The sequence below is a fragment of the Asterias amurensis genome, chromosome 13 (genome assembly GCF_032118995.1).
Source record: "Asterias amurensis chromosome 13, ASM3211899v1".
Classification (NCBI taxonomy): Eukaryota; Metazoa; Echinodermata; class Asteroidea; order Forcipulatida; family Asteriidae; genus Asterias; species Asterias amurensis.
The window spans coordinates 10,812,554-10,827,776 of record NC_092660.1 but is presented as its reverse complement, the minus strand read 5'-3'; the positions used below and the strand labels follow the sequence as shown (position 1 = coordinate 10,827,776).

Below are 15,223 nucleotides of genomic sequence, written 5' to 3'. Positions count from 1 at the left end.
TTTCTCCTGTTCTGGATTGATTGGTTATAAGTGCAGAGGTTTGCAGTAAGTCAAGCCATGACATTGGGTCCAGATTGTTTAAAATCTTTAAAAGAGTGATTTTGGCCTAAGTAGTGAGAATAATTCATGGCTGACTTTCCGACATGAGCTACAGAAAAATGAGCTATCAATTTAAAACGTTGTCTCAATTGCACAGTGGTTTTGGATTGGGCTTTCAGTTCATACTCGATGCCGTGGGTTTTCCATGGAATATATTCTCTGGAGTATTCCTCTCACATCTAAAACTGAACTGCCTCCCTTGACTTCTCTCCATTGGGTTTTAGGCTAGTACAGTGATATCGTTTGCTTTTGTGAGATTCCTTGGCTTCACAACCAGAATAAATGAAATGAAACACAATTAAATTAAATATTTTGCCCAAATAACTCCTTTTTTAAAGATAAGAAGTATCCCTGAACAGGAGAAATTGTTTACATTTTGTTTACCTATTTTCTTTTCCAGCAATCGAGGGCGGTGGATTCTGCAGTTCTGCCCAAAAGGTTCGTGAAACTTTTGAGATTTCAAAGATTTGATTAAATAAAAAGAGTTGAGAACGTTTGAGGAATGGTTTATTAGTATATCTGATGAACAGGGATAAAAATGTTGTAAAGCATCTTGGTCCTGTGTTCGTTATGTTAGAACCCATCGTTGTTAACTAGATCAAGTGCAGTGAATCTCAGATACATGTAACAACCCCTTTCTGGCAATGCAGAGGTCGCAAAAATGTACACTTTATAATTGACTCAATCAAAAATAGTGGAAAAGGGGTGCTACGATAAAATAAGAAGTCAGTGAATAGTGTTTTTCTGTTTCTCAAAGCATTAACACAAAAAGGACGCAGATGAGAAAATTAGTCTTGCATCTTTTTGTGAATTGAGACCTTGAATATCGTTGCTGGTCAACACTGGAAAACCGTGCAATTTTTAGCGATACTTGTGTGGATCATTATATTCTACTTTTACCACATCTTTCTAACCATATACATTCCATATACATTAAAACGCTTTTTATAGACCAATTCGTCCGATCCAAGGCAAAGTGTAACTGTAGCTCCCTTTGCTTTGCAAGGTTGGTGGGGTTGTCATTGTGGTATCTTTCCTGGCCTTCCACGTCTAGGACCCCAGTTCGAATCACGCCGGGGGCACTATGTGGATTGGGTTCTCAGTGCCTACCTCACTGCATGGGCTTTCCCTTGAAAAAAATTCTGGGGTTTTCCCTAAAATCAAAACTTACTTGTCATCGGAGTTCTTGGCTAGTTCAGTGATTCACTTTAGTTTTCTGAGAGTCATTGTGGCTTCACAACTACAATAACTGAAATATAATCTACTTGCCTTTGTGTAAAACTGCCAGGCTTTCATCATACTGCTGTCCAATGCTCTACGTGTAGCTGCCATCAACTGCGTCGGAGACTTTGTCCTGTTCTTGGGGAAGCTCGCTGTGGTTGCCCTGACCGCTGTCTGTGGCCTTGCCATCATGGGGGTAAGTTTATCTAACATGATTCTCATTCACAAGCTCCAAACAATAGACCTTTCTTTTGTTTACAAACACCGTCAATCAATTTGTATTATTGGATTTTAAAAATGCAAACATGACGACCAAAAAGCCGAATTGCTGATGCATTTATAGAGAGAATAAATATATTACAAAATTACAAATAAAAATATTACAAAAGTTTCAAAATTCATAAAACTACACAATGAAATGGTTTTAAAAAAGTCCAAAAAACACAAAACCAAAACACATCAACAAAAATATTGTGTGGCAGCTTTGAATACCACAAAATAAAACTGGGTTGGCACAAACCTGCCTTTAAAAAATTTGTTTACTTTTTGTTTTGGGTAGTACAGTTGTTTTATCAGTTTTACGGGTAAAGCATTATGGTAATACATGTAAGGGCAAACATTTCTGGGTTTGACAGAGCAAAAGAAAGGTCTTTATCTGACAAAGAAATCAAAACATTAAAAAGATCATTCAATGTGTTGTTTAACGCAAAAACTACATTAAGAACACACATTTCATTTTCATTCAAAAAGGCTTTTGTTACTAAAGACACTGGACACTATTGGTAATTGTCAAAGACCAGTCTTCTCACTTGGTGTATCTCAACATATGCATAAAATAACAACAAACCTGTGAGAATTTGAGCTCAGTTGGTCGTCGAAGTTGCGAGATAATAATGAAAGAAAAAACACCCTTGTCACACGAAGTTGTGTGCTTTCAGATGCTTGATTTCGAGATCTCAAAATGTAAATCTGTGAAATCAAATTCGCGGAAAATTACTTCTTTCTCGAAAACTACATTACTTCAGAGGGAGCCGTTTCTCACAATGTTTTATACTATCAACAGCTCTCCATTACTCGTTACCCAGTAAGTTTTTATGCCAACAATTGATTTGAGTAATTACCAATAGTGTCCACTGAGCTGACATATTTTTCAACTTTCCGGCATTATGGACTCAAATCATGAAATGTTTTTACCTGATCTGAAGTTTTTAATTGGACTTCATATTCCAAAATATTTCTACTTGATTTAGTCATCAAAAGGAAAGTTGAAATTTTGCATAACTTTGAAAAAAAACAAATATTTGTCATTGTAAACATTGAAACTACTTTAAACTGAATTCCATTGACTATTTTTGACCACATGAGGGCCACTATTTCCCTAGCCCCCTGCATCACATTTTTATCTTATGTTGACTCCCCTGCATCACAGTTTTATCTGTGTGTTGTGGCTAAATAAATAACAATGATAACAAAAAAAATCAATGAAAAACAAGGTGACTTTACTTGTTTTATTTCACAAATTAATAAGGTTAATACAACCTCATGTGGTCAAAAATACTGTGAATTTGGTTTTAAAAAACAACAAAGTTTTGTAATGATTGTTTTGTTACAGTTTAGTTAAAAGTTCACTTGCTACACTGCTTATCGTTGACTCAGGACTGGAAGGTCCTCATTACAATATGTGTAGATTTCATAAAATTGTTCTTTGTTCAACCCAAATTTTAAAACAATTTTAGTTACATTTATCACCCTTTTTGAGATGAAAATGCATTTTATAAGGACCTTCCAGCTTTGAGCCGTCAAAATGTTGATGTTGTTCTATTTTTTCTCACACTCACCTAATTCTTTTTCTTTTAGTTGATGTGTCCCTTGTGCCAGAGTTGTTTTTTTGTTCTGAAGCATGTCCAAACTATTCCAATCTGTTCCAAATTTATTCAAATCTATTCAAATTTATTTAGATGGGGCCATTTGATCTTGTGGTGAGTGGAGTATGGGCCCCATGGCATTTGGCTATCATGAGGCATGAAGTTGATTTTGCATGAACGTATATTAGAGATGACAACATTTTTCTTAAGATAGAAAGAAATTAAAATCAATTCCCTTTCAAATACACTTTCCAAAACAGGGTTTTAAAAAAAGAGATTTAACATGCTGTGCCGTTAAAGACAATATCAACTTTTACCAACAATAAATTAGTGTGAAGATATGTCCCAAATGTTCTTTTTTAATTGACAAGCAATACCTTTTTTAACAGTTATTGAAATTTGTCAGAATGTTGATCTGTATTGTGACGACTCTGAACTGCATGCATCTCTTCTGTAACCAGGCCTGATACTTCACAGAGGCAACAGGCAACATAAGCCATTTGCGAGTTAGATTTGAATGAAATCTTGTACAATGACTTGGTTAGTCAAAAGTTACCGCATTGAATTACTCGGTAACATTTGCGGCATCATAGCAACCTCCAGATGAGCAAACCCTGGTACAATTGTGCCATGAACATTTTCAACAATCTGTTTGGGTGTTCGCCACCAGCTCATACCTAACTACGCAACACTGTCTCGATAGTCTGAGGAATTTAAATTTCAGTGATAACTTGTGATCAAGCATGTCAATGTTCATACAATATTAAAATCTAACACGCAAATGGCTTATCGCCTTGGTGCCCCTTGGATTCTTCTTGTAGAAATTGGCCTAATTAAGGAAAAATCTGCCTTACCCTTTGAACAAAGAAGTATCAGGTCTGTTTACTTTTATTTTTGCATCTTAAAGTTGCTACCTCACTTTGTATTTCTTTCTTGAGGCCTATTTAGTCTGGTCAATGGTTACTTTATTAATGTGGCAGTTGTGAAATGAATTGTTTTCAGACAACCAAAAGTGTTTTCTTCCTTTAATGACAAGAATTACATAAAAAATATGATGCATTTATGCAAAGTAGACAGTTTTTGTTCAAGTTCAACCCTCTTACTGTTTGACCATCCAATATCAATAGTAGGAGGGTTAAATAAAAATAACAATTTATTTGGTCCAGATTTTAAGCATCATGTAAGATGTTTCATGACATACAAATCATTTTGTAAAATGCATTGTAACATGACACTTCAAGTAACCCTTGACCGGGATTTAATTGAGTTTATGGGTGCGTTCGCGTATCTTCTCCGGGTCGACCCCGGTTTGCCCCTGGTGCGTTCAAACAGCTTTGACGTCATTCTAGGGGCTCACCCGGGTCAGCCCCCAGTGCCCTGCTTGTGGATTGTTGAGAGGCGAGTGTGATCGTTCGATTAGCTCTTGTCAGGGGCTCACCCGAATGAGAACCGCGGCCGTGCGCGGGGTCGACACAGGGAAACTAATCGAACGCACCCTAATGCTTGTTGATCTTGTTTCTAACTATAATTTCATTTGTTCTAATTTTCTTTTTGTTTTTCATTCTGAATTGAATCGTCATTATCCCGCCTGTTGAAAATGTAAACCAAAAAAATCCACCAAAATTCTTTTTGCTGCTGGGCTGTCGTTTTCATCTTGCTACGCTCGTGTTCTCATCGACAGACATTGCCTCAGCTCCATTTCTATGCTGTACCCATATTCGTTGCCTGCATTTTCGCCTACCTGGTTGCCGGCGCTTTCATGTCGATCTATGAGGTATGGCCCGCGAGGGCGCTATTTAAAGACGCAGCGGGAGGAGTGGTACAGTGAACGCAGTTTGCATGTTGAAAGTTCTGACCGATTTTTCTTTTATTCTAATGCATCTATCAATTCGTTAAAAACTATTTTTAAAAGATCTGAGTCTTAAAAGATTGGAAACAAACGTTACTCTTATGATGCATGCAATGTTTAACGCGTCTTTGGAGACTTTGAAATGCTAGGTGGCAGCAGACTTACCAGGTATATGTCCATTGTTTACCTAGTTCTGAGTATGCGCACATTACATTAGAGCAATGGATTTATGTTGTTAGTCTTCTTACACCTAGTGCCCAAAAGTCCCCTATTGGATGTGATGTGATGATATATTGTACGTTGATACTGAATTTTATATTCTATTGATCTGGCTGAACCTGTTTGAACCGGTTAGAACTGGTCTGAACCGGTATGAACAAGCCATTATAGTGATACAACTACATGTACAAGTGCATGATGAGGTCAGACTGCATGCAAATCAATTCACTGTACTAATCCACCCCTTGTGTCTTCTCTACCCAACCATCCATAGCATAAATTTACACATTATCAAATGAGCTTTCTCAAAGGTCAAAAACTCAATTTGAGTATGAGATGTTAAGACTCAACTCTTTGATGATTACTTGTGACTTGATGCTGTGGTTGGTTTGGGATTGTGGGAATTCCAGATCAACTCGACTAGTTGCTGTGGGATTTTCACTCGGTAAAGTTTTTTAAAAATTTTCTTAAAGTTGTTCTCTCCCTATTTTTATCTCTCCCCCACTCTGTATGTTTGTGTTTATCCCACACCATGTTTGTGTGTCAATACATTTCCTACCCTGTGTATCAATGTGTTCCCCACCCTATCTGCCTGTATATCCCCCTGTGTGACGGTGGTTCCCCACCCTGTTTGCTTGTATGTGCCCCCCCCCCACCCTGTGTGTTTGTGTTACCCCTCATTCTATGTTTGCTCGTATCCCACCCTTTTCTTGTCTATGTATTCCCCACCCTGTGTGCTTGTATGTGCCCCCCCCCCACCCTGTGTGTTTGTGTTACCCCTCATTCTATGTTTGCTCGTATCCCACCCTGTACTTGTCTATGTGTGCTTTTATACATGTACCCCACCCTCTTTGTCAACCCTGTGTGCTTGAATCCCAACCTCTTCTCCAACCTGTATACTCGTTCAACCCCCACCCTGTCTAGACCAATGAGAGTATAATCTTCTATGCAGTGTCCCTGTTTATTGGGGCCATATTTGCATACTTTACCGCCAGCTGTTTCCTGAGTGTGTATGAGGTAAGGTGGGCGGGTCCTTGATTCATGATTGACAGGTGTATAAACAAGTAGGAGTGGACATTTTGCATTTCGGAGATACAGAGAGGTTTTGCAGTAACCCCATCTATATGAAATCTCTCAATACGATAAATTGTTGTTCTTGATGGAGCCGATGGCGGATCTGAAAAGAACTAGTGTGATGTAATCACTCAACGTTTCGATCAGTATGCATTGATCATCTTCAAGAGAAAATCTTTATTTTTCTCCTGAAGACGATTAGACCATACTGATCAAATGAGTCGTTATCACTAGTTCTTTTCAGACCCATACACAAACTGATAAAGAGATTTTTTTCACGTTATGGTGTACCGCAAACTTTGATAGATAAGATTGTGTAGAGAGTGGTTCAATTTGAGTTTTAGAACTAGGTACATCAAATTTTGAAAGGGTTTTTGAAACCATTTTGTGAAAATTTTTCCTAAATTAAACCAGAGTGTTTGATTAGCCCGAACTGTTGTCCTTAAGACATCCATAACTCACTGAGGTCAATGAAGACCTATCATTGGCTAAGAGTTGTACGCGGCACGTACACAAGTGCACATTTATCATTGTTTGACCCCAGCTATGGTGGCCAATGCACGGGGGTCTATTCATTCTTGGTTCTATCCTAAACTGATGTGTGATAATCACTGTATACTCAGTACTTTCCTGCGGGCAAAAGAGTCCTCAGGCATACTGCTCAGATGGGATTCGAACCCACAACCCTCGCATTCTAGAGCAGATTCCTCAGTACTGAGTCTGCATTGCTTATCACACATTGAAGTGGTGTAATACCAAAAATAATATTTATCTCTCTGATGTAGTTATTTTGTCTACATTTTTACAGGCATGATATTTTCCTACATTAGTCCGATTTCCAATGTTGTTGCCCTTGGGAAGCACAGACTATTTGTGGTTGAATAGCCAGAAAAGGTACACGTTTGGTAATTGTCAAAGACCAGTCTTCTCACTTGGTGTATCCCATCATATGCATAAAATAATAAGCCTGTGAAAATTTGGGCTCAATCGGTCATCGAAGTTGCGAGAAAATAAAAGAAAAAACACCTCTGTTGGACGAATTTGTGTGCTTTCAGATAGGAATAAAAGACTTCTAGCTAGAAGTCTTTTATTATTTTAGTGAGAAATTACCTCTTTCTCAAAAACGACGTTACTTCAGAGGGAGTCGTTTCCCACAATGTTTTATACTACCAACAGCTCATGCTCGTTACCAAGTCAGTTTTTAAGTTAATATTTGTTTTGAGTACGTACCAAACCTGTACCTTCCCTTTAAAGCCTACACCATGTGTATGTAGGTTCGCCCTTGTACTCAATCAATGTTCCTAATTTTTTTTTTCCAAGGACAAAATATCATGCCTGACATAAGTATAAAGGGCAAGTCACACTGCAGCGATTTACAAAAATGATAACGATTAAATTAACAGTGCACGCCCTCGATTGGTTGAATAAGCGTGCTTGTATTCTGCGCGGAGTAACCAATAGGGCGTGTTCTCTTTGCGTCGCGATCGTTATCATGTTCGTTATCGCTGCAGTGTGACTGGCCCTTTAGATCACAAAGTGAGAGACTTTGTACAATTTACTGAAATTGCTTTGTTCTGGGATTAGAGATTTAAGATAATGTTGAATTTGTGTCCGTAGATGGCTGTAGACACTCTGTTGTTGTGTTTCTGTGAGGATGTTAGAATCAATGATGGGTCAGCTGAGAAACCATACTTCATGGATGCAGACCTAATGGTAAGCCATGACACACTTCTTATTAACCCCTCCCCCCCCCCACCCCCCTCCTCAAACAGACTGAACTTGTTATATGAGGGGCTTAAAACACAGAATTTATTAATTACATAGATAAATAGGTAAGACAAAAACAACATGAAAGCTCATGTTTATGTGACTGGTCTCTTATTTATACCTTTTGTTTATATGGGGGTCAAAAACACATAATTGATTAATTACATAGGTAAATAGGTAAGACAAAAACAACCTGAAAGCTCATGTTTATGTGACGGGTCGAAAAATTAACAACTGGCATGACTGGAACACGGCAAGTCAAAAACTTTTTGATGTAGATTGATGGGTATTGAGGGGGGGATTGTTTTCAAGTAAGTTGAACGAAGTCTAACCATTTCCCTGACTGTTGGGAACCATCCCTTATTGCAAGATGAAATTATTGGCAATAGTGCTATATAAAGGACATGAGTACTTATTTTCCCCATCTGTCTTGACCAGGAGTTTGTGACAAATAGCAGTGAGGCCCTCGCCAACTTGAAGAAGAAGAAACCCGTCCCTGGTGGAGATGAAACAGATGCAGCCACACCCGCCCACGTCATCCTGAAGGAGGAAGAAGATGAAGAGAAGTCGTCCCCACCTCCTTCAGGAGATGCCGGGGAGAAAGAGCCGCTCAGGAGTGCGGAGGACGGTCGAGGAGATGAAAGTGAGACACCCCAGGAGGAAAATGAGAAGCCCAAGGAAGATGAAGAGGAGAAGCCCAAGGAAGAAGATGTGTAGGAGGAGATGAAGGTTCGAGAAGTCGTCTCTAAAATGGAACGGAAGCAGTAGCATTCAAGGGGAATTTATACTTTGGTTGGTCCGAAGTCTATAAAGTTATCGGAAAATTTGAAGGGTTGGGTACAGCGTTTGTTGGTTATTAAAGTTTAAGATGACATATACACAGAAGAGGTTTCTGGTAAAGAAACAAAATGTGTCTTTATTGGTAGGAATGTTTAGAAGGGACTGCCGTGAGCAGGGAGGGGTCAGCAAAAACTGTAAACATTTGATTTGAGTTTTGCTATTTTTAAACTTTGAAAACATTAGCAGGGGGATAAAACTGGTGCTGAATTTGTTAAAATTATTTTCTTTTTTTAAGGCAGGAAAGAACACTGTTTTAGTTTTAGACATGTGTGTGCTTGCATCCAGAAGTTGAGGGATTTAAATACAAGTGTAATTAAAATCGCCATCTATTGCTGTAAAACAGCTATACAGATCGGAGTTTGAGTTAATTGTTGGTTTGGGGGGAGTTAGTCGAGAGAACAAAACTTTATTGGTTGTTTTTGTATTTGAATATTATTTTTGATTGTAAGAATTGTTGCGCCGATCTAAGGAATTTGTGGTAGTTAATATCGTAGCGTTTTGGTGGATATCGGCAAACCTTGTCTACATAGTGTTTAAGACGTTGCAGCGATTGAGTCTGAGTGACATGTTTTGTTTGATGAATTTCAGTGGTTTGAGGAGCTTTAGTTTGCGGTGTGCGACGTTGCAGGGCAGTGGTGAGCACTTTTGAGCTTGAACTTTGGTAACCTCTTTTTAGGGAAGGGCAATCAGTGAACCCGATTGATCTGGTTTGGTCATAACGTATGGTCAATCTTGGTAACGCCGTTTATGGGGACAGTTTCCCTATTAGTGATGAATGAAAGAAATTGTTAAGAATAACGTATGGAAAGAATTAGAAACCACTGTGTAATGATACAGAATCGATGCTACTCGTATTTAATGTTTAATCTTGAATGCATGTACCGATAGTCATTCATATCATGGTAGTAGATCATGAAAGAAATTCAACTTGAAATCTTTTTCACTTTTTGCTTGAATTGTTTGTCTTTATATACTTAGAAACAGTCTGTTAGAAAAGTGAGTGTAACCAAGCCTCATGCTATAATCGACCTTTAAAGGAACACGTTGTCCTGGATCGGTCGAGTTGGTCTTTCAAAAGCGTTTTTAACTGTTTGTTATAAATGCCTATGGTTAGAAAGATGTTTTAAAAGTAGAATACAATGATCCACAGACATTTGCCTCGAAATTGCGTGGTTTTCCTTTTACTTTGCGAACTAACACAGTTGGCCATAAATGGCCGACCGTGTTTGTCGACGAGGTAAAAAGAGAACCACGCAATTTCGAGTGATAGTTGTGTGGATCATTATTTTCTACTTTTAAAACATCTTCCTATCCGTATGCATTTAATAAGAAACGGTTACAAACGCTTTTCAAAGACCAACTCGACCGATCCAAGGCAACGTGTTCCTTTAAGTTTGGAACTACATGGAGTCCATGATGCTTGTTGCCCTGGTTTTTGCCCTGGTGCCCTTTCCAGATTGTCCCCTTCCTCAGAAAAAAAAAATGACTTATTTTTGTCCAGGTTTTCAGTACTGATTCCATTGGTAACCGTTGTGCTGTTAGTAATTTTTTGCAGGGAGTTTTTCACTTTGTACCAGACTGTAGTTTTCAAAGCCAGGGCCTAATTTCATAGCGCAAAATTTTGCTTAAGCAAAAACATCCTTGACTAGTAAAAATCAGATTACCAGCCAAGACTCCACTCAATTTGTAAGCTAAGTATTAAACAACAGCTAAATACCAGTCACAAGCAATGTATATGGCATGAAATTTTGGCCAGTAACCAGTGTAAAATAAGCGAGCTAATTTCGTACTTAAACAAATTTTTTGCTTAAGCAGCTCTATGAAATTGACCCCTGGTCTGTGTCAGGGGAGGCATGGTCCTCTTGGAAAGGCCTGGTACTTATCTGGTCTTTTATGCCTTGGTTTCGGTCTTGAACTTCAATGTCTTGCCAACACCAACAGTACAGTGTAGATGCTTTCACCACATTTTGCAGGCTTGCACATCGTTTATTTATCGCTCCAAACCACAGCGAATAATAGTAAATGGTTAGACAGAAGGAGGGTTGACTGAACGCATTCGCCATATGATATCGAATATGCAGGCTGGCATCATTCAAAAATACAGTGGATGGTATTGAATGGTCAGACAGTAGGAGGGTTAAACATCTGCCTGGTTGAATTTGATTGGTCTGGAGACTGTTAGGCATTGGTATCATAAAGGTGTAAGGATGAACATTTTATTACATGAATTTCAAAATTATGAGAATTTGTATATAATATTCCTCATTGGTGTGGGGGTAGAACAAAGAATATAACAAAAATCAATATAGTATAATTTTCCAAATACACATTCTACAAAGGTGCACAATAATGCATGGATGGCGAGATTATTTAACCATTCTTCATATGAATTATCAGGACATAATTATCAAAAGATAATAATATTCGTAACAAATAATATTGTAATCTTTCAAATTGTGTATTTTTTGAGAAGGAAACGATGTGCCTTTTTGATGGAAACGCTTTGAATGGTGGTTTGATGTATTTAAATTATTAAACTAGTGTTTTCATTGTGATAGTTTAATTCTTGAAAACTGGATATTCAGCACTTGTTTGCATGCTTTAAGTATTACTAAAATGCTAACACTATTAGCAAATGTATTATGTACGATAAGTAAATTAGTGTTTTCATCAAGATAGTTTAATTCTAGAAAACTGGATATTCAGCACTAGTTTGCATGCTTTAATTATTTCTAAAATGCTAACACTATTAGCAAATGAATTATGTACGAATGTTTGAAACACTGTCATCTTAAAATTTACATGGTTGGTGCATTTGTAGCCAACATTTTACTTTCTAAATCCTAAGTAAAAGTATCATGGTGCAATTTGAAATGGTCTACTTTAAAAGTTTGGACACAATGAAGCGAATAAGATCTCTGAAATTAAGTTTCTATATAGCTTTAAAAAGTAAGCATGCCTGCAGTTTTTTATTTGTACCAAAGGGCTTAGCAACTTAGCTTAATTTCATGCTTAATTGTAGGTTTTTGAGAATTGTGCTAGTTAACCCTTAAAACTACTCTTTGTAACATTTCCCAACTTTTGAAGCCTTTTGGCTGCAATGGTTTTGTATGGTGGCACAACTGTGCACAGAACTAGCTATGTACTGTGTAGATACATCCACTACATGATACCATACAAATTGCAGGCTGAAATAGTTAATCTGTCATTTGAAACCACAGTGTATGATATTGAATGGTCTGACAGTAGGAGGGTTGACTGTGAACTTTGTAGATGCATTCACCTCTTGATATCATACTACATCCTGTCAAGCATGTTTTTATCATTCAAAACCATTGGATTATATTAAATAATAAAACAGTAGGAGGGTTTATTTTTTAATAAATTTTCTTTTTTTTTAGTTCTAAATTAAGGTAAACCAATTACACAAAGGGTAATGAGGCACCTCTTTTCTAATACTGAAACACTTTTATTTTCTAGATTGTTCTCTTGAAATCCTAAATCTTTTGGAAAATGTATTCTCTTCATCTTGCCTACTGCCCTTTTTGTACATATATTTTGTTTTATTTTCCTTTTTTGTTTTACTGCAGTAACTATTGTATTCCCACTATAACAATATGGCATAACTTCATTGCATACATGTAATATGAAATACGTAGCATGATAAAAACTCGTTTTGGTAGTGATAAAATAGTGGCATAGTGGCTTCAAAAGTACTACTGTAAACTTCTTTTCCATTGGATCTAAATTTTTAATTTGAATCTTTGCCTTTTTATGTTGCCATTTATATTACATTTTCTACTTTTTTATACTTCGGGAACTGTCTGTGTATTTTGGTTTTCTAAAGACTTTTTTGTTTTTGTCACAGCAAGGTGTGAATAATTTAGTTGGCTTATTGATTTGTTTTATTTTTACTTTTATAATAAGTGAGCAGTATTTTTTATGTCAAATTATGTGCAACAATGTTGGGTTGAGCTTGCCAGTGTACTTGATCTTATTTGCCTATGAAATATGCTACATACATTCCTCCATTTGTGCAGACACTATTTGTTGATAAACATTCTAGACGATGTGACCTCTGACGTCACTCGAAAACAATAACATGATTCGCGTGCATACCGCCGGGTAAAACCTTTGTGTTTTGGCAGCCAGCTAGAAAGTACACTCAATCTTACCATGACTACGCGTCTTTTTGCCCAGCGAAACATGACAGTGTTTTGTCAACAGAGGGCGGTTTGAATGTAAATATAGGTCACATCGTCTATGGAGTTGTGCATTAGACAAAAGCATAATCGGGCCAAAATCAGCCCTCACAAATGTGCCTGGTTTTCCCTCATTTAGCCAACCAATAGTGTTAGGGCAATTTTTACATATAACTTGGAAGCAAACAACTTCAGTGCATGCTATCAGATTAGTTTGGGGAACTATGAGAGCACATTGAATAAATTTTTGAACAATGTCTTGTGATCCCCTAGAAAACATTCAAATGTGAATGCCCTTGCTTCTTGGAGATTGCCTGGAACTGCTTGCCTGTTAGTAGACCTCATGCACATGACGTCATTTCAGTATGGCGCCCTCACCTTGAGGTCAAAAGGAGGTTGTTCATTGGCCAATCTATGTGCGTTTCGATTGTTTCGTCACCGTTTGACCACAAAGATGGCAGCTGGATGACGTCAATGCATAAGGTCTATTGCACCGTGTGACATAGGCTTAATGTGCAGGCGCAATGTGCAATTTACATACTTCATTGGGACGGTCTGTCGGCTATGATTCAATTTTGATTTCCTATAAGGACTAGTTCTTTACTTAATTTACACCATAGTTTTGGTACTTGCAGGGTCAAATGAACGACATTGTTTCCAGAAAACTGTTGCCACAAAGTGGATGAATATAGTTTTTGTAGGAATGGGGTATAAATATTTTGTCCAACCGGTCACAAAGTGAAGATACTTTGATATGAATATGCTAATTATTTATGAATTCACCTATTTTATAATCGAATATGAATTAACACTTAATGTATGTAGTGCTAGAAATTGTCACAGGCATTTTTCTTGGGCGATTGTGCTGTCTGAAATTAAGACAAGTTTTGTTCTGCTATGTCCAAGTTGTACTTTTGTACTCAGTTGAAATTAAAATGTGAAATTCCTTACTTTATAATGGATTTACCTGATGTCTTATTCCATCAGATTTTCAGCATCTTAAAGGATTTGGGTACCTTTTCAAAATGTCCATAGATTTACATTAAACTTAAGGGTTTGAAGATAATGATAGTGGAAAGCTTCCCTTCAAATATTACTTACCGAGGTGCTGTAGTTTTTGAGAAATGAATAAAACAATGTCATGAAAATATTTTTGTAAATGATTAAAATAATTTTCATGACATTGTTTTACTCATTTCCCAAAAACTACAGCACCTCAGCACGTAATATTTTCAGGGAAGCTTTCTACTATCATTATCTTCAAACTGTGTAAGTTTAGTGTAAATCTGTGGACATTGTGTTTTTTGTCCTACAAAAGTTACATAGACCCTTTAAAGTGTCGAATTTTAGGGGTCGTCCACAGTTTTCAAAATTTTTACACTATACATACATATTAATTTTTAATTTTTTTGTTTTTTTACATACACTTGACTGATTTGGGCAATCAATCAATCCAAATCAGCTGCCACCAGGGGCACAATACATCTACATGTACTTGTACTCATGGGGCTGGAACAGGGTAAACCCCTTCACAGTCTGTACTGATGTAGGCATGGGTATCATCCACTGGGAGCCAAGTGCCTTGCTCAATTGTACAAGTGTCCTGACAAGATTCAACCCACACTACTTACTGCTATACTAGCCAGAGCTTGGGCCCACTGTTAAAGGAACACGTTGCCTTGGATCGGTCGAGTTGGTCTTTGAAGAGCGTTTGTAACCGTTTTTTATAAAATGCATATGGGTAGAAAGATGTTGTAAAAGTAGAATATAATGATCCACACAAACATGCCTCGAAATTGCATGATTTTCCTTTTACCTCGTCGACTAACACGTCGGCCATTTATGGGGGTCAAAATGTTGACCCCCATAAATGGCCGACCATGTCAGTTCGCACAGTAGAAGGAAACCACGCAATTTCGAGGCAAGCTTGTGTAGATCATTGTATTCTACTTTTAAAACATCTTTCCAACCATATGCATTTTATAAAAAACGGTTACAAACGCTTTTGTTTTGACCAACTCGTCCGATCCAAGGCAACGTGTTCCTTTAAACTAGAATGCTAGGCCACAACACACCATGAAATAAGT

The 15,223-nt window shown here is 37.5% G+C and overlaps 1 protein-coding gene across 2 annotated transcripts in view; it reads left to right on the top strand.

Annotated features, from left to right (window-relative positions):
* LOC139946450 (choline transporter-like protein 1) overlaps window positions 1-10,053 on the top strand; it is a 31,148-nt gene extending 21,095 nt beyond the window's left edge. Inside the window, exons 13-17 of one of the 2 annotated variants that reach the window (XM_071944111.1) lie at window positions 500-537; window positions 1,388-1,516; window positions 6,178-6,270; window positions 7,945-8,040; window positions 8,533-10,053. In XM_071944111.1, the coding sequence (XP_071800212.1) occupies window positions 500-537; window positions 1,388-1,516; window positions 6,178-6,270; window positions 7,945-8,040; window positions 8,533-8,811 (635 nt within the window). In that variant the 3' untranslated portion in view covers window positions 8,812-10,053. Of the gene's footprint in view, window positions 1-499; window positions 538-1,387; window positions 1,517-4,866; window positions 4,960-6,177; window positions 6,271-7,944; window positions 8,041-8,532 lie in introns of both variants that reach the window. The other variant, XM_071944110.1, reaches the window with a different exon arrangement.
* Window positions 10,054-15,223: the final 5,170 nt, after the last annotated feature.